Source organism: Rosa rugosa, chromosome 7, assembly GCF_958449725.1.
Source record: "Rosa rugosa chromosome 7, drRosRugo1.1, whole genome shotgun sequence".
Taxonomy (NCBI): domain Eukaryota; kingdom Viridiplantae; phylum Streptophyta; class Magnoliopsida; order Rosales; family Rosaceae; genus Rosa; species Rosa rugosa.
The window spans coordinates 18303941-18330888 of NC_084826.1; the positions used below are offsets into that span (position 1 = coordinate 18303941).

At 40.7% G+C, this 26948-nt stretch overlaps 1 protein-coding gene across 1 annotated transcript; it reads left to right on the forward strand.

Moving 5' to 3' along the window:
* The first annotated feature begins 2889 nt into the window (after positions 1 to 2889).
* Positions 2890 to 4120, forward strand: LOC133721919 (uncharacterized). Its single transcript, XM_062148694.1, has one exon. It carries the CDS (start codon positions 3238 to 3240, stop codon positions 3811 to 3813), a length of 576 nt encoding a protein of 191 aa, XP_062004678.1. The 5' UTR covers positions 2890 to 3237; the 3' UTR covers positions 3814 to 4120.
* The last annotated feature ends 22828 nt before the right edge of the window (positions 4121 to 26948 follow it).

Sequence of the window (26948 nt, forward strand, 5' to 3'; positions counted from 1 at the left end):
AACCTAATAAACATAAAAACAACTAAATTAACCAGAAAATAAGATAAACTAACAAAGTAAATATGAGAATTAACAACATTATTATCGCATAATTATGCTCCTATCAACATGTCCTTACCAAGAGGTGGTAGGAATTTATTGTACATAAGATACACCTAAACTTTAAATAAACTAGTGAAAATAAGAAAACTAAATACCTAGCCCACCAGCAAAGGCCCATCAATGCAACATAGGCCCACGATCCAATCAACCCAACACCCTCCACGGCATGCTTGTGGACGTGTAACACCACCACCATCGAACAACTTTGCCGGCGAACCACAGCCAACACCAGTGGCCGGACCACGACGTAGTTGAATCCTTCCGCCGCCGAAGCACATCGACTTCGAGGCAAGCCCGTCGAAGCATCCCACTGTAGAATTGGATCTGGATTCCACATCGTCTCCGTCGCCCCTAGATTCCAGCTGAACCACACCGACTTCGTTGCCCCTAGATTCCAGACAGAATTGGATTGCAGCCTAGAACGTCGTCGACCTCCCCTAGGCCTCCACGATGGCGGTTGTAGATTGTCCATTAGAATACCACAAATCCTCCATGGTTCCTCCCCGCTCTAGCTCGGACACTGCCTCAATCCTTCACCGGTGGACTGAGATTCTATACCTACCCGTCCGACAACGACGTCCAGAAGATCGATGTGTCGCCGGACGGAACATGGGAACACAACGGTTCTTCGCTTCTTCGAACCTGTTTTTTGTCTTCTCCGAATAAAGCGGAGCACGAACTTGCGAAATATTGAATATGTTATTAGATTGATCTATTGGAGAATATCGATTATGATTACCTCTGTATTAACAGAAATTGAAAAAGGAATGCATCAAACATTAAAATCAGAAAGTAAAGAGGTAAGATTATGCATTTAATTGGACCAAAGGTAAAGCCGAAAAATCATTATTTTCATTTGTTAGGACTTGTTGAGAATATATACATCCCACATGGGAAAAATAGGACCTTACTAGTGGGTTTATAAGGGTTTGGGTCACTCCATCTATTGCCAATTGGTTTTAGATGTGAACGCCATATTACTTTATCATGGTATCAGACCCAGGTTACCCACATGTGCATGCTTCACGGCCATATGGGCTCCACGTCACCCAAAAGTTATTCACGTGTATGGCTTGAAAATTCGCCACACGTGCGGAGGCGTGTTGAGAATATATACATTCCACATGGGAAAAATGGGACATTGCTAGTGAGTTTATAAGGGTTTGGGCCACTCTATCCATTGCCAATTGGTTTTGGATGTGAACCCCAGATTACTTTATCAGGACTTAGGAGGTCATTATGGTATTATATTATTTATTTATATAGAAAGTTCTATTAATCAACAATTAAAATAAAAATATGAGAAGGGTCAGCTGACCCTTCTCACCCCCCTCTCCCTACGCCGATGGCTGCTCCTGCTCCTAGAGCCGCCATGTTAAGTTTTTCTACTTATATTGGAAAACATCCAAAATCCCATGAAACCTTAATAACCATGTGTTTTACTTTTATGGGAGGAAGAGGGAGTCGAATTTGAGATCTCTACCAACATTAGTTTATCTAAAGATATCCTACAAAAATACAAAACATAAGAGCTTAAGCTCCCCCAAACCCTAACGGCAGCAAGCTTGGCTTCAACCACCATGAGAGCGGCCATAGCTGCTGCCCCATTCTCCTTGATAAGTCCAAGCAATCTTAGATGCCATTGATTGTGGCGCATCGAAGGAAGCCTCGTCGTTCCTCCATCATTGAATTTGTTTGTCGTTTCTTGGTGGACATAAACCTTCGATCTACTTCGATAGATTTGATTTCCTTTTGCCTGTTTCTAGAGGTTCTTATTACTGGATTGTGGAATCGATCCACGTTAGGTTTCATTATGCGACGAGTGTAGTGGGATCCAGGCTCCCTGTTTGTACTTTGTTGGGTTGAAGCTTGGGCTTAGGCCCTTTTTGTTGGACCCTGCCTGGGTTGTCTTTTTTATTTTTGTTTTAGTTTTATTTACTTTAGATGTTTAGTTTTGTCTCGCCTTTGGCATGTAATAAGTCCTTGCATATATCTTGTAGGGCTAGTTGGGCTAAATACATGTGTGTGCACTCTAAGTGTCTTGTCTGGCTTAGTGAGGTGACAAGTCATGATCAAATGTTCTCACCCTCCTAGTGACATGATGAAACTAAGTGTCTTCAGATCTCCTCTCTGACGGCAACATAGTAGGAAAACTGTTCCTTTGGTAATTATGCTTCGTTATAATCGAGTTATCTTTCCGGTATGTCACCGCTATGTTAAAGCAAATGAAGTAACCAGTAGATCTCTAGAGCCTTCTTTGCTAATTGGTGCAGATTTGAATACATGTATTTTGTAGAGACTCCTGATATCATTTCGGGATGTTTTCTAAATGTTTATTATAATGAGGGGTTTAGGCTCAATGTCTCTCAATTGTATTCAATAGTTTCATTAACCAAGACTTGAGGGCAAATGCACTAGCCCTTTATTAAAAAGTAATTGAATTTTATATTTGAAGGAAATTTTAAATTTATATAAAGCTAATTTTTACACACCAATATTTGCTGATGTATACCGATATTTCAATCTGAAACTTAAAACTTTCAACAAAATTTTGCAAACAGAAAGTTCAAACCTTGGGCTTAATTCAAGTACTTTCCAGCTTTATGTGTGTCCTAGAAATTGTGAAGTACCAGCAAAGCTTTTAGGCTTTTTCGTCTTGCTCATAAATATATAGCGCCAAATAGTGAAACACCAGAAAAGGGGGAGATGATAATTAGCCCCACACCCAACCGCCCAATTTACTTCAAATTTAAATGCAAGTCCCAGTCACAGTCACCAGACTCCTTCGACCTCCACGCCATCACACCACACAAGGTTCTCCTCCTCCTTTGAAATCTTGGCCACATTTCTTCTTTCACCTACATTTCCAAGAAAAAACATCACTCTCCTTCCATCTTCTTCTGTAACCTTTTCATGCCTCTATCCACTCATGCCTCACCGGCAACCTGCTAGACCACTTACCCCAACCTCCTCAAATTCATCTTCCCCCTGTTCCCCACCCACATTTTCCCGGTAAGCCACCGGTCGGCAGTTACCTAATTACCCATATATGATATATCCATCGAGTTCTAATAGAAGAGAATAGAAGCCCACAAAGACTTTTTCACAAAAACTTTGCCGACTTAAAACATACACATGAATGGTGGTCTCAGCAAGCTTGGGACTGCACTCGCTCTAGTGATTGCAGTCTTTCTTCTTGTAGGTCTTGTAGGCCAGATCTTCTACATCCTCTGGCGCCGGAGGAAGCTCCATAACCGGAGCCTCCCAGACGACACCGAGTCAGTTCTCCCAGTGGACTCGGCCTCATCACACTCTAGCGGGCTTTTCAGTTTCTTCCTGTGCTGGAAAACCAAATCTCGCATCGAACCTCAAGAAGCTCGTCACAACGTCCCAACTACAAATCGAAACGAATTACAGGAGCTGGAGGACATCATCAAGTGGCAGGCACTGTACGGATCGTCGAGGCTTTTGTTCACTATAGAGGAGGGAGAGAGAGAGGGCTTGGACTCCGAGACGACGTATTCTTCATGTGCAGAGAAAGAGGTAGTGAAGACGACGACAAAGGTGTACTTGGAAGAGTGTTATGGGGAACCAGATGTGGCGGTGACTGTTGTGAATATAGAGATGGACGAGGCGTTTACGACGCCGTTGGAGACTCCTTGTGCTTCGCCGCCGTACTATACGCCGTCGCCTTCTCCTACTCGTGAATGAGTCTTGTACGTGGTAGTAGTGTAAGCTTAGTGGTGATTGCGTTCACGGGTTAAGCACCCGGGTCGGATCTTGCCATGTTAACATAGAATGGAATGGAGGATTTTTTTTTTTTTTTTTTTTGTCATTGATTTTTAACATTTTTCTTTTTCTTTTTCGGGGGCCGAGACATGTCATTTAATTTTCGACTTTGATTTTAATTGTTGTGTCTGTTACTATGTAGATCATTGATGGCTTAATGCTTTTCGTACAAAGAATAGTTGGGAAAGCAAAAGTGTGCATTTATAAAATGACTAGCCGTTGGCTTAAAGGCACTGCATGCTAATTAGCATCTTCCTCAATTATCACTAGCTAAATTATTCTTCGAAATGTTATATTTGGGATAAGTAAACAGTGAATGAGTCGCGTTGGCCTAAATTCAGAACCTTGACATGAAATTTTAACTTAAATAATCTTATCAATGCAAATTGACGTAAAATATAATGGCGCAAATTGAATATTAAGCATAGTTTAAGAAATTTATCTTCAATAAAAAGCATGTTCAGTCGCACTTTAGTAATTATAGTATAAAAGTTTATTAGTCCACGTACTTTGTAATTTATCTAAGGACTAATGCATGGTAATTTTGAGTGGAATGAGAAAAAAAAAATTACTTTGCCAAAGAAATAAGGGAACAAGTTTTGCACTATATTTCTCAAATATAATTTAGTAGCTCATATTTTTTTTCACTAATAGAAAACAAGCTATTAATGCTCTTGCAAACTTTGGTCATATTCCAATGAGGAAAAATTTTGAGAACAGTACTTGTAATTAGGCCCAGTATGCATTTCTATACATAAAGTTATAAATTCATCACATTAGTACACGAACTTAGAGCTCTAACCAACTATTTGTACATGACGTCAATGATGCTAAAATTCAGAGTCATGGTACTAAAAGCTTGAAAACTAAGCAACAATGGCAGAAGAGAAAACCCTAAAATGATGAAGAAGACGAAGCAAAGAAGAGAGAATTGACTGGTATTGATAATTTGTAATTTTACAAAATGGTTGCAGCTTGCTACACAAAGCTTGATTAACTCTATTTATACTCATTTGGTGCTGTAACCAGATATTCTACTCTTTCATCTAGGTTTCAACACGTGTAGCTCATTTTATGGTCTAGAGTTTTCCATGTCAAACTTGCACAGGTCTTGACTTTGACCTTGATTCATATTCAGAGTTCCATTGTTTTCTTTCATCACCTTAACATCTCCTGACAGGACCCGCCCCGAATTTCACCCCGGAATCCGAAAAGGCCCTGCGGGGCCCACCTTAGAAGAAATTATACCAAAAATTTAGCAGAACTTCCCCTAAAAATGAACTACCCAAAACCTGTAGAAAACATTTACACTTCTAAACCATCCATCCTTATTTCTCCTGGAGCCACCCTGCTCCCCAAATCACAACCTCGTCCAATTCACATGACACGAAACGCAACTTTAATAACATTAATCCCACAGGTAATCAGAGCAATTCTAATAGAAAGGTAAACAAGGAAAACCTAATTCAAAGGCAAACGCGGAAGCCATGATGTTGACTATGCTTCAACTCCATGTACGCCCGACCTCAACTAATTTCGCCTGCAAACTGGGCATTTGAAACCGAAGGGCCCAGGGGAAAAGTATATGAAAATACGTTAGTGTGAGTGGACAAAAATAAATAATTGAAAAGAAAAAGGATTTAATACTTTCCCACATTTATTTCTTTAAAAACTCGATGCATGCAACAATGGTAAGACATTTATCTTTAAAATCAGGAAACTGTAAATCAAATCCGCTGAGTATCGTATCATCGGACTAGACCCCGCTAGCCCAGAAATAATATAAAAGTAGGGGAAGAAGATAGCCATACGAATGAGTCTCCCAGGCTCGGGTGATAGCCTCCCAGGCTAAAGTACTCCCATATACTCCCGTTATATACCGACACTCCACTAAGTGTAGCGATTAGGATACTGGGCTTCAGCATTACTGTCAAGGCGGACGGGCTTCGGTGATCCCATCACCTCGCCACAAAGGCGGACATCAATGCTAGTAATGATAATAGTCACCCAAAGTATGGCAAAAGAAATCCGGAAACCACATAAATCCATAAAACTTCCCCAACTCTCGCAAATGAATTTCCAACGACGTGTCCCACACGCCAAGAGTATCTCAAATCAATAGCAAAAATGCGAGAAATAATAATAAATCATAATCTCCATAATTCGAAACAAAACCAATTCCAAAATCATCTTCAAGGCATTCCCAATGCCAAATCCGAAAGTCGATAAATAAATAAGACAGATAATTCCATCGAAATCCCATTTCGAAAAATCTTTCAGAAATCTCAAATCGACGAATGAAAATAAATATGAAATTCCGGAAATCACCTCGGAAAAATAATTCGTTGAAAATCAACATAAATTATAAATTCGAATCCGAGCATAACAAATTAATATCCGCAAGTCATAACCGAGATAAATCGTCATCAATCTCTGAAAATCATTATTGAAAGCAAATCCACGAGATAAACCAAAATCAAATTCCGAAATCGATTCATATGCTCGAAAAGTAATATATTAATTAAATAAAGCATTAATTCAAGAAAATAAACGCATGCATCATTATTTAAAACAAAAGTTCACTCACAGTACTATTTAGCCGATCACGCGTACGAGTTCCTTCGTCGAGCAATAGCTCGGTACGTCGCCCTGTACACAAATACATTCCGTGAATAACTATTCTAATTAAATACGATTCTCAAAATTGAATCCTCATAAATCATCTCTCCAATTCTTCTCGGATTCAACCCACATTCTACCACTAATGCCAATTCGTTAATTTAAAGGTTCCAAGGTAGAACCGAGAGATATCCGGCGGTCGGATTCTCATAAATCAATAACCGAAATTCTGAATTTCCAGGAATTTATAATCGATTCAAAACTTCCCTAATCTTCACCAAACTTCATATATAAACTCTACAACATTTATAGGATTAAATAGGCTAAAAACCGAAACCAAAAACCTGCCTTACGCGCCTCCACGCGCCACCCACAGTGACGGCACGTGGGACCCACGCGCCACCGGCCACCACCTCCGATGGCCACCAAATTTCAGCCGCAACATCTACTCAGCAAGCTTAATATTTTTCTCAACTACAACAAGTTCCAATTTTACCTTTAAGTGCTCGAGATTGGCCGGTGAAGAAAACCCAGAAATTCCAAGAACCCTAAGATCGAGTTTTGATCGATTCTCCCTCTACACTGCAAATCATGGCTCAAGGCTAGGGGCAAAATGATCCTTGGCAAAAACCGCACATTCGACCGTGATTTGGTGGCCGGAAACGGCTGGAATCAACGGAAATCGACGAAACCTCCGTTCGGCTACAGTAAACTTCGCGGCTCAATTCCGAGCTCCTCCGGCCGAGCCACCGCAAAACACCACCCCAGGCATGACAAGGAGGAGGAGGCGAGCCTGCCGGTGCCCGGATTCCGTCGTGGGTCGGCCGGAGAAGGGAGAAATCGGAGGAAGAAGAAACCGGACCGAAGAGGAAGAAAGGGTCGGGGGAGAGGAGAGAGAAAAGCCGGGTAGGTTTCCAAAAATGGAAACTTACTCTGGTAACTTTAGTATTTTGGCCATAACTTTAGCATACAAACTCCGATTTTTACGCACCACATATGCACGCGCTCGGTTTAATGTCCTCTACAACTTTCTTGAAGAACATTTTCTCAAATTTTGACCCGAACAAAAAGTCAACTTTTAGGGCCACTAAAAGTATCAAAACAAAATAAAAAGTGAAAGTAATTGCCGTTTACCGTCCAAATGACTAGTAAACCGGTAAATTTAGGTTCGGGACGTAACATCCCCCCTCAAACTAGTGCTTAAATTACCAAGCACTAGGTTGCAGCATAGTCATTTGAACTTTAATTTGTTGTGCTTTGAAATGACTATAAGGGAGTGGACATAGTACCAGGAGTGGGAATAGGTAGCTCTGAAATGACTCTTGACAAGACCCGCCCCGGATTCCACCCTGGAATCCGAAGTGGCCCTGCGGGACCCACTTTTAAAGAAGGTTTACCAAAAATTTCGGCATAACCTCCCTTAAAAATGGACAATCCAAAACCTGTGGAAAACAAATTTCACTTCTAATAATCCAACCACAAACTCCTGGAGCCACCCTGCTCCCATCATTCAACCAGCTCAAGCCCAAAAATAATAATAGTGTATCAAGTACTTCAAGTCTAAGAAGCTCCAAGATTTAAGATACTACAATTCACAAAGTTAGGTCGTAGACCTCAAATATAATTCCATACAAGTCTGGGTCACAAATCCCATAGTAATCAGAGCAATTCTAGGAACGTAAATTAACATAGAGTACAGTAGGCTAAATAGGTAACCTACAAAATATGATGACGGAAGCGGATGCGGTCACTATGGCTCACACCTGAACGCCGAGCAGCAACACTGAAAACTGGGCATTTGAAACCGAAGGGCCCAGGGGAAAGTACATAAAAACGTTAGCGTGAGTGGACAAAAATAAACAAATTTAAACCAAATGGATTTTATACTTTCCCACATTTATTTCTTTAAAAATTCCCGATGCATGCAATGATTAACGAAAATAAAACAAGAGGAGTTCCACTCATGAAAACCGACTAGCCCCGCTAGTCACATACGATTTAAAAGAAAAAGTTGGAACTCTGATACTCAAGGAAAATAAGACCAGCCCCGCTGGTTAAACGAAAATCGAGCTAGCCCCGCTAGCTTAAGTAGTAAAGTGAGTAGGGGAAGGCAATAGCCATACCAGTGAGCCTCCCAGGCTCGGGTGATAGCCTCCCATGCTAAAATACTCTCATAACTCCCGTAATATACCCTTACGCCACTAAGTGTAGCGATAGGATACCGGGCTACAGAATTACTGTCACAGAGACAGTAACCTGCGCCACAAAGGCGGAAGGGCTACGGTGATCCCATCACCGCGCCACAAAGGCGGAAAATCAATGCTAGCATGATAAAATCACCCCTCAGTATGGCACAGGGAAACATAACCGAAAATCCAGTAAATCCATAAGTACATAAAGCTTCCCCATCTCTCGTAAATGAATTTCCAACGACGTGTCCCACACGCCAAGATAATCTCAAGTTCAAAATAAATAGGAGATAAATAAATATAAAGATTTACTCCAACAAAATCTCATTTCAAAAATCTCATAAAAATCTCAAATCGCCGAATATAAATATAATATAAATAGTATAAATCCGGAAATCACATCGGAAATAAATAGATAAAAGAAAATAAGCATCATCCCAATGACGTGACCCCGCACGCCATAAAACTTTCAAATAATCAAATATCCAAAACCATTCCTGAAATTAACCATATGCTTGGGAAATTAATACGATAAACAAATTATAACCCCGGAACCAATTAAATAAAAGCATGCATCATTCTTTGAAAAATAAAAGTCCACTCACAGTATAAGATCAATCCTGACGTCGCTCGGTATTTTCCTCGTACGAAGACTCCTCTCGTCCTGTACGAATAACACTCGTAAAAATATATTTACATGACGGAAATTAACTTTACGATAATTAGAAATTGAAATTCATAACGTCCCCCTTCAAAATCCAACTCCTTAATTCACAACGAATCCATCCACAATATTCCAGCAATATTCATTCATCGATATATAAATTCTAAAGTGAATTCGAAAGAATTTCGGCGATCGAATTCACGTAAATCAATAATTATCATTTATACTCAATTCGTAATCCCTCCAATATCCACCAAACTTCATGTATAAACTTCTACAATCGTTAAGGGATTTATGGAGCCAAAATAGTAATTAAAACTCAGCTCTACGCGCCACCACGCGCCACCCACAGTGGCTGCACGTGGGGCCCACGCGCCACAGGCAACCACCACCAATGGCCACCAAATTTTGGCAGCACCACCTACTCAACAGACTCAACCTCTTTCTCAACTACAAGAAGTTCCAATTTTACCTGGAAGAGCTCCAATTTAGCCGGTGAAAAATTTCCAGAAAAATTCAAGAACCCTAGGATCGGGTTTGATCGATTCGACCTCCACACTGCAAATTGGAATGCAAGACCTTAGGGGAAATGATCTCCAGCAAAAACCCGACCTTCGACGCCGGTTTGGTGACCGGAGATGGCCGGAATCGTCGGAAATCGGCAAAAATCGTAAACTGCAACAGTTACTTTCCCGGCGCGAAATCAAGCTTCTCCGGCCAAATCTTCACAAAATACCACCGCCAATGTGTCGAGGGGGAGGAGACGAGCTTGGGGATAGCCGGATTCCGTCGTGGGTCGGCCGGAGGAGGGAGAAATCAGAGGAGAACCAACTCGGGCCGAAAGGGGAAGGGGTCGGGGGAGGAGAGAGGGAGAGTTACCGTGGGTTTCCGAAAATGGAAACCTACAGTGGTAACTTTCCATATATATATTTTTGTTACCATGAACAGTAACTTCCACATTTTAAGCTATAACTTTCATATACGAACTCCGATTTTTAAGTACCACATATGCACGCGCTCGGTTTAACGTCCTCTACAACTTTCATGGAGGAAATTTTCTCAAATTGTTAACCCATAAAAAGTCAACTTCTAGCCACCCCCCTAAAAGATAAAACTATAACCGCGAATGGTAAAACATACAGTGATTCGTGCAACTCAGTAAAAGTGGTAAATCGGATGTGGGGTGTAACAACTCTGCTCTCTTCAACTATAGAGTAAGGATGATCTTCGACAATATTTGATGAGGTTGTACCAATTTCATCTGATGCATTGTCAGTACAGGGAACCATTGCAGTGTTACCATTTTAATTACTGATTATGTACATGCACCTTTTTGTAGTATGGCCTTGTTTCTTGCAAATCTGACATTTACCAGTAGAGCTAGAGGCTTCACGTTGTTATTGTTGTTGTGGATTTCTCTGATAGCATTTGTAAGCTCCATGTCCTGGTTTTTCACAGATATGACAGATGAGTGTCCCTCTATAGTGATGATTTGTGTTGAACTTGGGCTTGAAGGTTGCATGTCTATTTCTATTTGTGTATGTCTTGGTGTTGCTACTCGGAAATTTAGGGTAGTTGCTCTGAGTATCCTCCATTGCTATATGAATATTCCTCATTGTTATTCTAAGACTGAGATGTATTGCTGCCTTGTGAAGAAGCACCAAACGGCTGAGGTGAAGTCAAATTATTCTGAGAGAAACCACTATAATTGGGAGGTTGTGAATCACTGAGTTGCTGTGAGTGAGAACTATCCCTGTAGAATTGAGGGGTGCTTTGAAGTTGTTCAAGCCCAATGTAGGATTGCTGAGACAAACTGCTTCGACTGTTGGTACCAAAGTTACTATATAGACCTCCATTTTGAGCCACAAATCCAGATGGGTGAGTAAAAGGTCCCTTGAAATTTTGAGCAGAATATTGAGGGCAACCAACATGTATGGTAGGTAGGTTCACAAAACCAGAGTTGGATGACATAGTAGTTGGTGGTGGAGCATACCCAACTTGACTTGTACAAGTAGGAGACATATTATATGCACTGTAATGTGTGACCCCAGAAGTAACAGAAGGCAAATTATATGGTGATACACCAAATTGAGAAGCCTGTGTGTAAGGGAAAGAAAAACTCCCACTAGTGATAGCATTATGTGCAACTATAGTAGTGAAGGGAGATAAATGGTGTGCCTTGTGTTCAACTTCAAACTCAAACTCAGCAGAGAGCAGCAAACACCTAACTTCTTCCATAGTTATAGAATTCTTGCCTCTGATAATTTGCCTTGTATGAGCATATTCACTATGAAGGTCGGCTAAAATCAATGTTTTCATGTCCTCATCTAACATACTAACCCCAGCAATAGCTAATTGATTTCGGACATCTTTAAATCGCAACAAATATTTCTCTATAGAATCTGATCCTTTCCGGATATTTTGCAAAGTAGATTCAATCGCATGATATGAAATTCAGATTTTGGTGCATTACGTTGCTTGAGAGTGGTCCATACCTCCATTGAAGTTTCACAACCAATTACCAATATAAGATCTTCAGCTGAGAGAGTGTTGGTAATCACAGAGATAACAAGACTATCTTGTTGCGGCCATTTTTCATAAGCTTCGGTATTTACTATGGGAGAACCATCAGTACCAACAATGAATTTTGAAGGACATGGATGAGATCCATCCACCAATTTCAATAGACCATGCCCCCTTAGATAATTTGTCTCCAATAGCCTCACAGAGACCGCATTGCAATGTTGACCTAAGGTTGCCATATCAAATCTTGAAGATACACGAATATCTGGATCTTAAAGATGAAATTATTTGAAACTTGGAAGATGAACAGCTACGAAGCTTGTGACCACTGTATAAGCTAAAAGACTGGATCTTGAGAAGCAATTGCTACAAATCGAATCAAATGCTAAAATGAACTTGATACAATCTTCAAGGGTGAACGAAGAGCAACGAAGAACACAGATCAAACCTTGATGAAACGCTTCCTATGAACTCGAAATTGAAGAAGTACAGCTACAAACACAGATTAGACCTTGGATTTCTTGCTGGTAATTGTACAAACTCGATTTTCTTATTGATTTCACTTGGTAATTGTACAAATCTTTGATATTTGACTGGTAATTGTACATAAATGATGAAGAAGATGTAATCTTTAGGGTTCTTGATCTGGTAATTTGGGAATTTCTGTTGGTAATTAAACAAAGAGGAAGTTGGCAGCGGAAAGAAGAGAGATGAGCACTCAGGACGCCATGGGCTCTGATACCATGCTAAAATTCAGAGTCATGGTACTAAAATCTTGAAAACTAAGCAACAATGACAGAAGAGAAAACCCTAAAATGATGAAGAAGACGAAGCAAAGAAGAGAGAATTGACTGGTATTGATAATTCGTAATTTTACAAAGTGGTTGCAGCTTACTACACAAAGCTTGATTAACTCTATTTATACTCATTTGGTGTTGTAACCAGATATTCTACTCTTCCATCCAGGTTTCAACATCTGTAACTCATTTTGTGGTCTAGAGTTTTCCATGTCAAACTTGCACAGGTCTTGACTTTGACTTTGATTCATATTCAGAGTTCCATTGTTTTCTTTCATCACCTTAACAAATGACACCTTTAGTAAGTTGGTATGTAACACCTAGCATAATTTGAGGAGTAATTTGGTTTCTTCAAATTTTTACTCCAGACACCCAGCTGTGTCTCTTACTCCCAACACCTATCACCTAGCACTAAAATAACGGGCTTGGTTTTTCCTCATATCATCATATCGTTCCTTGGATATAGTATTTCTGAAGCACTCCCTCAACCTCAATGGGGATCTCAGGTCTAAATACTTCAGTCTTGTAGTTTGCTTTCAAGAGGCTGCTAGAGTGTATGGTATTGATGTGATAGAGTTGGATAGAACATGCAGACAAGACTTGTCTTGGAGGACGGACATTGGCATGCTTTGTCTTTTGTACTTGGGTGAGAGCACGAGCTGTCTCCTTTTGATGTAGTGCACGGGTTGTCCCCTCATGTGCTATTGTAGTGCTCACATTCTTCTTGTGTTCAAAAGTTCTTAACAATCTGGTATCAGAGCCCCCTTCCACTGGGGCCTGAGAAAGGAGAGTTGTAATCTTCTTGAGTGACTTGAAAAAGGAGAGAGATGAGTGAAGAGAGAGAGTTCACGCAGCCTGCCATACCACGCTTCAGTGGGCACTATGACCATTGGGCAATGCTCATGGAAAATCTGCTGAGATCTAAGGGATTTTGGAAGCTGGTTCAGACGGGTTATGCTGAGCCACAAGCAGAAGCAGAGCTGACAGAGGCACAGCGAAGACAACTGGAAGAGGTGGAGCAGAAAGACCAGAAAATAAAGAATTACCTGTTTCAAGCCATTGACAGGACAATTCTGGAGCAGATTCTGGAGAAACGCACCTCGAAGGATATATGGGACTCAATGAAAAAGAAGTATGCAGGCAATGCTAGAGTGAAGCGCGCAGCCCTTCAGTCATTGAGAAGAGATTGGGAGATCATGGAGATGAAGGTGGGTGAGACCATCACTGAGTATTTTGCTCGAGTTATGAATCTGTCAAACAAGATGAGAAGTAATGGAGAGGACATGAAGGACGTCACTATTGTGGAAAAGATTCTCAGGACTCTCACTGAGAAATACAATTACGTGGTCGTTTCAATTGAAGAGTCCAAGGATATCGACTCACTCACTATTGATGAATTACAAAGTTCATTGGTTGTGCATGAGCAAAAGTTCAACAGAAATAGCAGTGGAATGAGTGGAGAGGAGCATGCTCTAAAGGTGACTATCGATGAGAGAAACAAAGGAGGTCGAGGGAGAGGCAGTTTCAGAGGTAGAGGAAGAGGTAGAGGAAGAGGGCAGCAAGGATTTAGCAAGGCTACTGTGGAGTGTTACCGTTGTCACAAACTCGGTCACTTTCAATATGAATGTCCCACCTGGGATAAACAAGCAAACTATGCCGAGCTAGACGAGCAAGAAGAGATGTTGTTGATGGCCTATGTTGAAGACATTGGAGCAAGCAGAGAAGAACTTTGGTTCTTAGACTCAGGGTGCAGCAACCACATGTGTGGTAACAAGGTACTATTCGCTGAGCTAGAGGAGTCCTTTCAACATACTGTGAAATTGGGCAACAACACAAGAATGAAGGTCTCAGGGAAAGGGAATGTCAAGTTGGAGGTAAATGGAGTTAATTGTGTTATTGGTGATGTATTTTATGTACCGGAATTGAAGAACAATCTCTTGAGCATAGGACAACTACAGGAGAAAGGTCTTGCAATTCTCATTCAATCCGGGAAGTGCAAGATATATCACCCACATAAAGGCCTTATCATTCAATCCGAGATGACAGCCAATCGGATGTTTATTTTGGTAGCAAGGATTCAGCCAACTTTGTCCTACTCAAACCAAGAAACCAAGGACCTTACTCACCTCTGGCATTGCAGACTCGGTCACATCAGTAACACAGGATTACAAGCCTTGCAACGAAAGAAAATGGTTCATGGGTTACCTCAGCTTCAAGCCTCAGATGTGGTGTGTGTTGACTGTTTGAAAGGCAAGCAACATCGTGAACCTATTCCAAAAAGGAGCACCTGGAGAGCAACTCAAAGGTTAGAACTCATTCATGCTGACTTATGTGGTCCAATCTCTCCAATTTCGAATAGTGGAAAGAAGTATGTGCTGTGCTTGATTGATGATTATAGTCGGAAAGCTTGGTCTTATTTTCTAAATGAGAAGTCAGAGACATTTGCTGTTTTCAAGTTCTTTAAGATACTTGTTGAGAAAGAAACTAGTCTTGCCATCAAATGTCTACGAACAGACCGAGGAGGAGAGTTTACATCAGCCGAGTTCAACAGTTTTTGCAAAGAAATTGGAATCAGAAGGCAACTAACAATTGCATACACTCCTCAGCAGAACGGAGTTGCAGAAAGAAAGAACCGTACGGTGATGAATTCAGTGAGATGCATGCTATCAGAGAAGGGAATTCCAAAGCCTTTCTGGCCTGAAGCAGTAAAGTGGACTATCTATGTGCTAAATCGGTGTCCCACTGTGGCTTTGAAAGATGCAACACCAAAAGAGGTCTGGAGTGGTGTGAAGCCGTCAGTTGAACATCTGAGAGTCTTCGGATGCGTGTGTCACGTGCATGTACCTGATGCAAAAAGAACAAAATTGGAGAATAAAAGTACCAGTGGTGTTCTCTTGGGGATTAGTGATGAGTCGAAAGGTTATAGGATATATGATCCCATGACAAAGAAGATAATGACCAGCAGAGACGTTGTTTTTGAAGAGAAGAAAAAGTGGGATTGGGACAAGAGTTATGAACAGCAGATATTAGTTGACTTGGAATGGGGAAATAGTGAGGATGAGATGATTGAGAATCCGAGTGACAATGAAGAGGAAGATGCAGTAGTCGGTGAAGATGTGGTAGTTGATGATGAGAATGCAGTGGTATCTCCCTCAAGCTCGAGTTCAGAAGAAGCACGAAATAGGAGGCCACCGATTTGGATGGATGACTACGTAAGTGGAGAAGGGATTTCAAAAGGAGAAGTTGATGTGAACCTTTTAAACTTTGCTTTATTCACAAATGCAGATCCTGTGAGTTTTGAAGAGGCCGTGGGAAGCGCAGATTGGAGGAAAGCAATGGAGACCGAAATCAAATCCATAGAGAAAAATGAAACATGGGTTCTCACTGATTTACCTGAAGGAGCGAAGCGGATTGGAGTCAAATGGGTCTACAAGACAAAGCTGAATGAACATGGTGAGGTGGAGAAGTTTAAAGCTCGGTTTGTTGCCAAAGGTTAAGTGCAAGAGTATGGGATCGATTATTCTGAAGTATTTGCACCAGTGGCTCGGATGGACACAGTAAGAATCATTCTTGCTCTCGCTGCTCACAAGAGTTGGAAGGTGTATCAACTTGATGTCAAATCAGCATTCTTGCATGGTGAATTGATGGAGGATGTGTATGTCGAGCAGCCGAAAGGTTTTGAGAAGAAGGAGGAGCTCAACAAAGTTTATAAGCTAAGAAAAGCCTTATATGGACTAAAACAAGCCCCTCGAGCTTGGTTTAGTCGCATTGAGGCCTATTTCTTAAGGGAGGGATTTGAGAAATGTCCTAGTGAGCAGACACTTTTTTTCAAGACAAACACCCAAGGTAAACTGTTGATCGTAAGTTTGTATGTTGATGATTTAATTTACACTGGGAATGATGATGCAATGATGAGGGAGTTCAAGGATTCAATGATGAAGGAGTTTGACATGTCAGACTTAGGGAAAATGAGATACTTTCTCGGATTAGAAGTACAACAATTGCAGGATGGGATCTTTATCAGCCAAAAGAAGTATGCAATGGATGTGCTTAGGAGGTTTGGGATGGAAAAGAGCAATGCAGTACTGAATCCTATAGTTCCAGGGTTCAAGATTTCAAAAGATGAGAGCGGGATTGAAGTTGATGGCACCTTCTATAAGCAGCTTGTTGGAAGTTTAATGTACTTAACTTCTACTCGTCCAGACTTGATGTATGCAGTAAGTTTGATTGCTAGATACATGTCTCAACCAACAGAACTTCATCTTATGGCTGCAAAAAGGGTGTTAAGATATGTGAAAGGGACTGTTGACTTTGGTATTCTGTATAAGAAGGAGGCAAGTGATGTTTTGACAGCGTACACCGATAGTGATTATGCAGGGTGTTTGGAGGACAGGAAGAGCACTTCGGGGTATGCATTTATGATGAGCTCGGGGGCAGTGGCTTGGTCATCTAAGAAGCAACCGATTGTAACGTTATCTACAACGGAGGCTGAGTTTGTGGCTGCTGCAGCGTGTGCTTGTCAAGCAATATGGATGAAAAGGGTACTTAAAATGCTTGGCTGTGAAGGTAATGAGTGTACAACTATTTTCTGTGACAATAGCTCAACAATCAAATTGTCCAAAAATCCAGTAATGCATGGAAGAAGCAAGCATATTGGAGTACGGTTTCATTTCTTAAGAGATTTGTCCAAGGAAGGAGTGGTGCAGCTAGTTCATTGTGGTTCACAGGAGCAAATTGCTGATGTTCTGACGAAGCCATTAAAACTGGAGCAGTTTCAAAAGCTTCGAGGTCTCTTGGGAGTGTGTGAGTCACCAAAGTAAACTAAGTTATGCAGCTTAGTTTAAGGGAGGGTATGATAGAGTTGGATAGAACATGCAGACAAGACTTGTCTTGGAGGACGGACATTGGCATGCTTTGTCTTTTGTACTTGGGTGAGAGCACGAGCTGTCTCCTTTTGATGTAGTGCACGGGTTGTCCCCTCATGTGCTATTGTAGTGCTCACATTCTTCTTGTGTTCAAAAGTTCTTAACATGATGATCATCCTGGTGTAGGCTAGCTTAATGCGACTTCCTGATCCATAGCTGCAATAAAGAAAGATATTTGTGAGGGTTATATCATCTGTTGCGGTTTTTTCAATCTTACATGTTTCTGTTGATATCAGGAGCCACTACCTACAAAATCAAGGGGTGGAATCCTCTGTTCCAGTCAAGGACTAAAAAATCGAAAAAATCGCCGAAATTTCGGCGAAATTTTCGTTTTTTGGAGACCTCGATATTATCCTTACTTACCAGATAAATTTCGGCCGAAATTATGGATATTTCGCGATATTTTCAAATATTTCGCGAAATATAATCACGGAAATTTTCGCGCAATTCCAGACCAATTTTTCATCTATCATGTGGCCCAACCCAAAGCCTGAAAGCCCACGTGCCCACCTGACTTGAAATTGCAGACAAAAATCAAATGCACGCGCAATGTTCGTGATTCGAACCTTGGTTGCTTGAAGAGAATCAAGGCAACTCAACCATTCCTGCCACAATGGTCACTCCTTTTTCACTACATATTTTTATATAAATACCTGATCTGTAAATTATGAATAACCTTTTACCATAGAAAAGCAACATTTTCATTGAATTCATTTCACAAATCATCTTCCGCAGCCTTATGGTACACACCAAATATATCTTATGCTCTTATTTTTGTTTATTGGTTTTGAGAAACTCTTTTGCTCTTATTTCAATAATACAAAATTAGGTACATAATTATTTAATATTACTTAATCTTTGGTTTCTATAGTCTATTTTATTGAGCTAATTAATTATGTTTACCATTCCATTTATTATAAAAAAACATTGAGAGTTCTTAGTTAAATTTCAAGAAATATCATATGATTCAGAATATACTAATTTAGCTTAAATTACTACAACTCAATATGTAAAAATGTTTATTCAACATTTTCTTTTGAAATGTAGTAGATAATTGATTAAATCAACATATGCAAAAGTTTCATTTAAAATTTCCAAATTATTCCCTAAATTTCTATCATTTTTCTTGAATATTTACCGATATCGATATTTCCTCGATATTTCCGTCGAAATTTCCATTTTTCAGACTATCGATATATCCTCGATATTCGATATTTTAGTCCTTGGTTCCAATACCTGCCAAGTTAGAAATAGGTCAGGGGAGGCCGGCAAGGGGTTGCCGACCTATAGCCCTCTAATGCCTAAGTCAGTATCTGTCTAAGATAAAGGCAGGGTAATAGTATGTAGAGGAATAGTAAACCAACTTGATTGGGAGAAATTTTCCTCTTTTATAGAAGATGTTGGGTTGTGTGCCTAGTCATATTTCGATGTGGGAGTGTATTCACATATATACGGAGGGCTGGGCGGCTAACGCTGGTGTTGTTTCATGTTCTTTGGTAGCTATTGAGCTGTGTATTTCTGGTGTTTGCACCATACGCATGTGGTATAAACATTACCCACCTTCGTCTCTAGGTTTCAAATATCTTACCAAGAAGAAGAACAGAGCCTGGATATCAATAGTAGCCGATTTCTCATTTTCTCTCCTCCATTGTAACTATTACTCTCCCCCACTCTCCACTTTGACTCCTCCTTCACCATACTGAAAAGTCTTTTCCTCCCTGATAAAGTAATCTGGGGTTCACATCCAAAACTAATTGGCAATGGATGAAGTGACCCAAACCCTTATAAACACATAAGAAATTAAAAGTCCCCATTTTCCCATGTGGGATCTATAATCTGAACAAGCTTAAGCACATGTGGCGAATTTTCAAGTCATACACGTGGACAACTTATATTGGATGACGTGGAGCTCTTGTTGCCGCGAGACATGCACACGTGGGATAACCCGCTCTGATACCATGATAAAGTAATCTGGGATTCACATCCAAAACGAATTGGCAATGGATGGAGTGACCCAAACCCTTATAAACCCATCAACAAAGTCCCCATTTTTCCCATGTGGAATATATATATTTCAACGCTCCCTACAACCACCGTCGTGCGGCCATGGTGCCCCACCCCAAAGATGATACTTACCTCAATAGATGTCCGTTTATTTTAAAAAGTCTTATTCGGACAGCTTGATCGTAGAAAATTGGGTTCAATGATGTGGTTTATGCCATTGATCTAAAGAGACGGGACGTCAAGAAAGGTTAGGGTTTCCGATTTTGCGGATTTTGTTTATTTTGGTTGGGTTAGTGATGAAATTAGAGACTGATATTAAAATGAAGTATAGTTTTTTTTTAGATTTGAGGTCGAATTTGGAGAGGAAGCCAGCGCGGTGAGGTTGGGGAAGGTGTGGGTTGGTGGAAAATAGAAGACTTTGACCCACATATTAGAGTTTGAAATTTGAGTTTTTTTTTGTTTGGGTTGGGGTTCTTTTTTTTTTTTGGGTAAAAACAAATTCTGCCCTTCATTATATAGATAAAGGCATACAGACAGATGGGGTTATTGACGTCGTATACAAATAGTTGGTCAGGGTTATAAGTTCATATACTAAAATTTTGGATCTGTAACTTTATATATAGAAATGCATAATGGGCCTATTTTCAGGTATTGTTCAAAATTTTTCCTTTTCAACTATTATAATTTGGCAGGACGCAATTGCGGTTTCCTCTGCAATAGAAATTATATGTGGCTCCTTAATTTCTTGTTTTGGTAAACTTGAGTGGAGAATTCATCATTATCCTTCCTTTTTTTAATCTTTTTATTTTTTTATTTTTTTGGGGAAAGGGTAAGATCACACACCCCCTCCTCACTGTATGTTTTTCATATTTTTAATAAGGATTAAATATTTGTTACTCCTCAAACTTTTCCCTGAAAAACAGTTTAGTCCCTCGTCTTTCAAATTAAACTGGATAGTCCTTATTCTCTCTAATTCTCACACAACAGGTCTAAAATGACTATTATACCCCTGATATCCATTTTTTATTTTTTCTCTCTTTTCTTTAAATTTTTCTCTTTTTTTTTTTTTCTCTTTTTTATTTTTTTCTGGTTCTCTCTCTCTCTCCAAGCTCGTATCCGACCTCGAGTTTATCCACTCTATCCACCGTACTCGATCACTACCACTCTGCAGTGCTTGGTGGGCCCCCTCCACCCCTCATGGAAGCTCCGCCGCCACAATTCCGTCTCCACCTCCGTCGTCGTCCCCACTAAGCTCAGCCATCTCTCCTCCTCCTCATCCTCCACCACTCCCACCAATAAGCCCCGCCAGAACTGCAGCTTCCCAACCTAAAACGGCTTCGTGACGCCACGCCATCGGCCGCCGGAGCTCGACCTGGAGCTTCTGTCAGTCAAAATCTCGAGTCCTACACCTCCCTCAAGGACCTCCTCCCCTCCTCCTCCTTTTTCATCGTCGTCCAGTCCCCGATGCCCAACTTAACCACCAACTCCGGCTACAAGATCTCCATTCGTAACCGCCTCGTCAAGCGGGTCGCCTGGGCTTATCTCCAGCCCGTGTCCTCCACTTGCGGCCTATGTTAGCATTGAAGCCACCCTCAAGTGCAAGAGGTACAAGTTATAGAATAGGGGATTAAGTAAGGATGTTGAATCCACGAGGATTGGTAAATCCTTTCCTAGCTAGGGAAAACCTAAGGAAAAACTAGAAGAATATGCAAATGTACAATCACAAACAAAGGCTCACAAGTGAAACAAAGTTCATGGTGAGTATGTGCAAGATGGTGTGTAGAGATTTAATTTTGATTTTGAGGTTGGTTTATATTCAAATTGAAACAATGAAAGCAAGTAATATAAACTAAGCTAAACTAAACAAGTTGTTATCAAATGGATGAGAGTTAGGGCATCGGGTTTCACATTTTGCCTCCCTTGCAAGCATTAAAGCAATTGAATATGAATGATGCAAAGCTAATTGTCCAACTAGTTGTGGTGTTAAGTGGTGGAGGAAAATAGAGGTTGTAGTGGAGGAAAATGGAGGTTGTAGTGGTGGAGATGGTGGTTTTAGTGGTGGAAATTGTGGTGTCTTCTCTAGAGAGAAAATGGATCTTGGATAGGATGATGATTGAATGGAGTCAAGAGTGCTGAATAATTGGTCTTTGGCCTCTCTTTGATCAGCTATGTGTGTCCTCTTTGGTCCCAAAGTGTGCAAGAGATGCTCTTACACCATTGTCCCTCAAATGGTCCCAAATTGGCAAGGTGATAAAAGGATAAGATGTAGGGATATATTTGAATTTCAAGTGATGGGATATTCTCACAACCATGGTCCTCCTTTGCTGGAGAAATGACCCTCCATGAGTGGCGGCTCGCGCGGAAAAGTTCACTGGAAAAGTCGCGGGAAAAGTTCACCGGAAAAAGTCGCAGGAAAAGTTCACCAGAAAAGTCGCCGGAAAAGTTTGCCGGAAAAGTCGATTTGTAATTTTCTTCCAATCTCCGTGTCTTCTTCCCCTAGCTTCAAATCTCCGCATTTCAAGCCTCAAATAATCATTTTATTCTCAATGCAAGATTTCCTACAAATAAAAGGAAATGGATTAAAAAGGGTAAAATAGTATGGAAGACAAATCAATTTTCATAATTATGGGGCACAATTGCATAAGTAATTTGTGACTCAACAGCCCACACTTGCTCCGCCGCCTCTGGCTCAAGTGCACCCTGCCTCTCCTTCATCACCCACTGCCTCCTCCCCTTTCTCTCCCATACTTCGTTGTCTTCAGGCGTAGCGCCGCCATCATTTTGGGAATTTCATTTAGAGAGAGAGAAAAGGGCAGAGACAGTTCGCCGGAGTGGTTGTTGGGTTTGCTGTCGGATCTCCTCTCCAATTGAGTTTTGCTGGAAACTTAACTGGAAAAGCTTGAACTAGAGCTGGAAGTTATGGCGAAGAGAAGAAGCCAGAAAGAGATGGGAAATTATAGAGAGTAGTGAGGAGGACAAGATCGATCTGTGGAGAGGGAAAGAGAGAAAAGCAGAAAAAATAAATAAATAAAGAGTGAAAAATTAGAAAAAGAGAGAGAAAAAAATAAAAAAAGAATCTTGGGGGTAGAATTGTCATTTTAGACCTGTTTTGGACATGTTGTGTGAGAATTAGAAAGAATAAGGACTATCCAGTTTAATTTGAAAGGCGAGGGACTAAACTGTTTTTCAGGGAAAAGTTTGAGAAGTAACAAGTATTTAATCCTTTTAATAAATTTGGGAGGATAGATTAAGTTTGTTCCCTCGCATTCACAAAAAATGCATGGCCACCCCTAGTAATACAATTAGACCTCATTTGGTTTGTATGATTGAGACTTTAGAAATGAAGAATAAATCATTTTTGGTTTTCTTTTTCTTTTTCTTTTTATTAAAAGAAATAACGAAATTTTATAATCATTGTTCTTAAAATGTATCGACTTCATGAGCCATACCGTCCCAATTTGAATACAATAGGGCTACCTTTTTACAATTTCTAGGTTGGAAGCAGACTTTCTGAGTGCAACAGTCTTTCAATAGCATCTAAATATCTTAAATGAATCCCTTTTCCTTCCATTGATAATCTGCAGATTGCAGAACTGATCAAGCTCTCTACCTCTTTCTTATAAACGTCAACTTCCAAAGGGACTATGCATGCATCCAAAGCAACCTAATCCCTACTATAAAAGCCATGAGTTTCAAACCTCTCTTGTATTCATCATTATTGAGAATCTGAATCCCTGAATGAGTTAATCCACGTATAAAATGTGTTGATACCCAAAAAAGCACAAAGCATGTCGTATGCGTATTTCAACCCCGATAAGGAAATACACATGCAAACTGCATAAAAAAAATAAAAATTACATATCTTCTCGAATCGTCATGCCACGCATGTGGACCCAAGCCACAACCAAGGTTCTAAAAATCGGCCTGGGCGGCGCCTAGGCGTTGGTCGCCGGCGTACCGTTCCGATTTTGGCCTGGGCGAAGGTATTAGGCGCTGGCCTATTAGACGCCCGCCTAGGCGAGCTAGGCGGAGGTTAGGCGGCCTGAGCGGAGGCTGGGCGGAGCAGGCTTGGCACTGGGCGCTTGAATTTTTTTAATTTTTTTTTATCCTCATTCGTCAAATCAACGATTGTCTTCTCTCATTCTCTTAGTTTGCCGACAACCCAGAACTGAAAAATCCATATTCTAAGCACACAAATCACAATTCAAAATCAGAATCATCTATTTGGGTGTAGAGAAAACATGGGATTCCGCTCTTTGGTTCAAGAAAAGCAAAAGCTTCAATCTTTACTATAATCCCCAATTTTCTTGACCACATTTTCTAGGCAACGAAACAGAGAGAGAGTAATAGCTTAGTGTTAAAGATTGGAAATTAGGTTGAGGTAGGTGGAGATCTTGGACGTCTCAGATCTATGGTGGCCTTGCCGTGGGTTTTGACGCTGTTTGGCTCCAATTTTGCTGCAGCTGGTCAACAGTCTCTTTTCTGCGCGGGCGTGCCAGCACCGTTCGGGTGCGGTCGTCGGGGGTGTCCCTTGACCTGACTTCTATCAAGCGATTGTAGACGAGGAGAGCACCAACCTCGTCGTGGGATTCTTTGTGCCTCGTGGTGAGGACTTTGCTGAAGTTTCTTCTTGTTAACACAATCGATACTCAATAGTGTAGATCGAGCAGAGCGACATCACCGGGAAATGTTGAGATCTTGCTAAAGCGTGACTTTAGCTTGGCTGGGTTGCTAGGGCGTTACCCTTGCTTGGTTGGTTCTGTAACCGTTGTGGTCGCGGCACTACCGTCGGCTCCTGAGGAGACTAGGACCGAAGCACGTTGACAGAGGGTTTGGTGGCACTGAAAGTCGGCTTCTGAGAAGACTAGGACTAGGAGTGTGATCACCGGTAAGAGAAAGAGAAAGAGAGGGAGAGGAGTTTCTCTTAGAGAGGTTTGCTCTAGAGAGAACTTAGATCATCTTAGAGATGTTGTTGTTGAATGTGAATGTGTGTTTTAGAATGAGAAGAGAAGGTGTTTATATAGGGAAGAAAAAGAAGAGTGAAATGATGAGTGGAAGAAAAAAAATGAAAGTGGAGTATGAAAGTGATTTGTAAAATATGGAAAAGATAGAGAAATGATGAAATGAAAGCAAAGCATGAAGGTGTAGAAACATGGAAGTGATGATGATCTATTAAAGAGATTGTCTTGAAAAATATATCCAAGGAAAAGAAGAAAAGCATCTAGCTTTCTTCATGTGGGTAGGAAACATGAACATGTGAATATTGAGCTGGTTTTAGGTCAGTTTCTGCCCCTTTATTCCTTCAATTATTTCTCCAACAAGACTTCAGAATGAGCCTTCGACTTCTTCATAAAAAATGTTCCACTATGAGTGTAGATCATCCTGAAAAATTTTCAGAGCTTTATTCCATGCGGTTGGGCTGGAAATGCTGCTGGACCTCTTACAGGTCCAGTTTTCCAGTTTTGCTTCTGTAGAAAATTGGACTGATTTTTTGAAGGCCTTCCACTCAAAAATATCTCTGGAACTCTTCATAAGAAATGATCCTTGGACTGTCTATAATGTATCTTCAGAGTTTCAGCTCATTTCAAGTTCATTTGGTCAGTCTGCCGCCTCTACTTCCTTGTTTAGCTCGGTTTCTCCTAGCCGAAGTAGGAAAATGTGCTAAAGTTGACTTTTCATGCTTCCATGCTTCCATAGTAGGCTTTATTTAGCCTCTAAATATATATTTCGAGCTTGTCGACAATATATAGCTTGAGCCACTGACATTGGCTCAATTTCTCCAAGACGTGCCTTGTCAGGCCAAAATGCTTATTTTGGGTCCAAACAGACGCAGAGAAATGGAAGAGCTTGCCTTGGGTTTTGACGCACAGAAATGGAAGAGAGAGAGAGAGAGGTAGTTGGTTTGGTTTAATTAGTGGGATAGGTTGGAATTAAGCCGAAGACTCAAGCTAGGATTTTTTTATTATTATTTTTTTAAGGAGAAAAATATCAACAAACAAACTAGGTGGAGGCCCAATCCGAACTTATTGCTCAATTGACGTCTTTGTCCGGCCATGCCATTCTTTCTATTTTCAAACATTATTTATATCTTATATTTTTATTTAAATAATTATATGTTATAAAAATAAAAATAAAATATAAAAATAAAAACCGCCTAGTCCCCACCTAGGCCCCTGGGCGCTAGTCCTCGGGTCACCGCCCGACTAGCACCTAGCGTTTTTTAGAACCTTGGCCACAACTACTCTCTTGGGGCTTGCAGAAGTGGCTATGGTGTGGAAGGTTACGGAAACACATAATGCTCGTCTATTGATTCAGCGTCATCATGGTCTCGGTCTTGGGCCTGACATCCAAGCCCGATAACTTGAATCAATAGCGAATTGGTGAATATGAGATTTGGGCCAACCTCTTTTCCTTAAAACTCAAAGCCCAAAGAATACTCAAAGCCAAAGAAAATAGGCAGCCCAAGCCTTCTTTATCCTTCTGCTAGCTTCGACTTCTTTCCCTGCGGCTGTCAAATACACTGCTCAACCCAAAGATCCTTGAGAAATATCGATCCCTCCTATTAGTTGGCAAAGAAGAGACTTTTTGACCAGTAGAGAGATATCCTCTTCTTCCTTAAACGATGGGCTCACAATTCTCAAACTTCCTCGTCAACCTCGACGACGACAACGACCTTCTCTCTCCCCCTAAGCTTTATCTCTCAAGTAAGCTTTCTTTTCCCAGACTTTAAGGCATAAATTGTGTCTAGGTTGAAGAAGAAATGTTTTATCCAAAAATCATGTGTTCCCAATGAAGCCTATATATAGGGAGATTTGGGACTGTAATGAGGGGAGCTTTGCCAGTGTAAAGAAACAATCCATCATAATTGAGCAATACCCAGAATACTTAGAAACACCTACAACAAATCAAGCTCTCAAGCCTTTAAGAACAAAACCCAACTCTTAGCCATTTTCTCCCAAAACCTCCTTCAAACCCATCTTCCGAAAATCCAAATCCAGAAAACCCCCAAATTCTCTCACCACAGTGTGTTTCTAACTCCCACACCATGCTTCATGTTGTCAAGCCCTATTCATTATCTGAATCACGCACAAAGTCGTCCCAATAATCGGATTATTGGGTTGATTTTGGCCTAGTCAATGTTTAATTCAAAAAGGACCCTCACAAAATGTTTTGCAGCCACATGAGCTCCATGTCACCTAATATAAGTTATTCACTTATATGATTTTGAAAATTTATCATATATACATGTGAAGGTGTGTTGAGAATGTGAATCTCACATTGATATATAGGGACGTTACAAATGCAATTATAAGTTATCCACTTGTATGACTTGAAA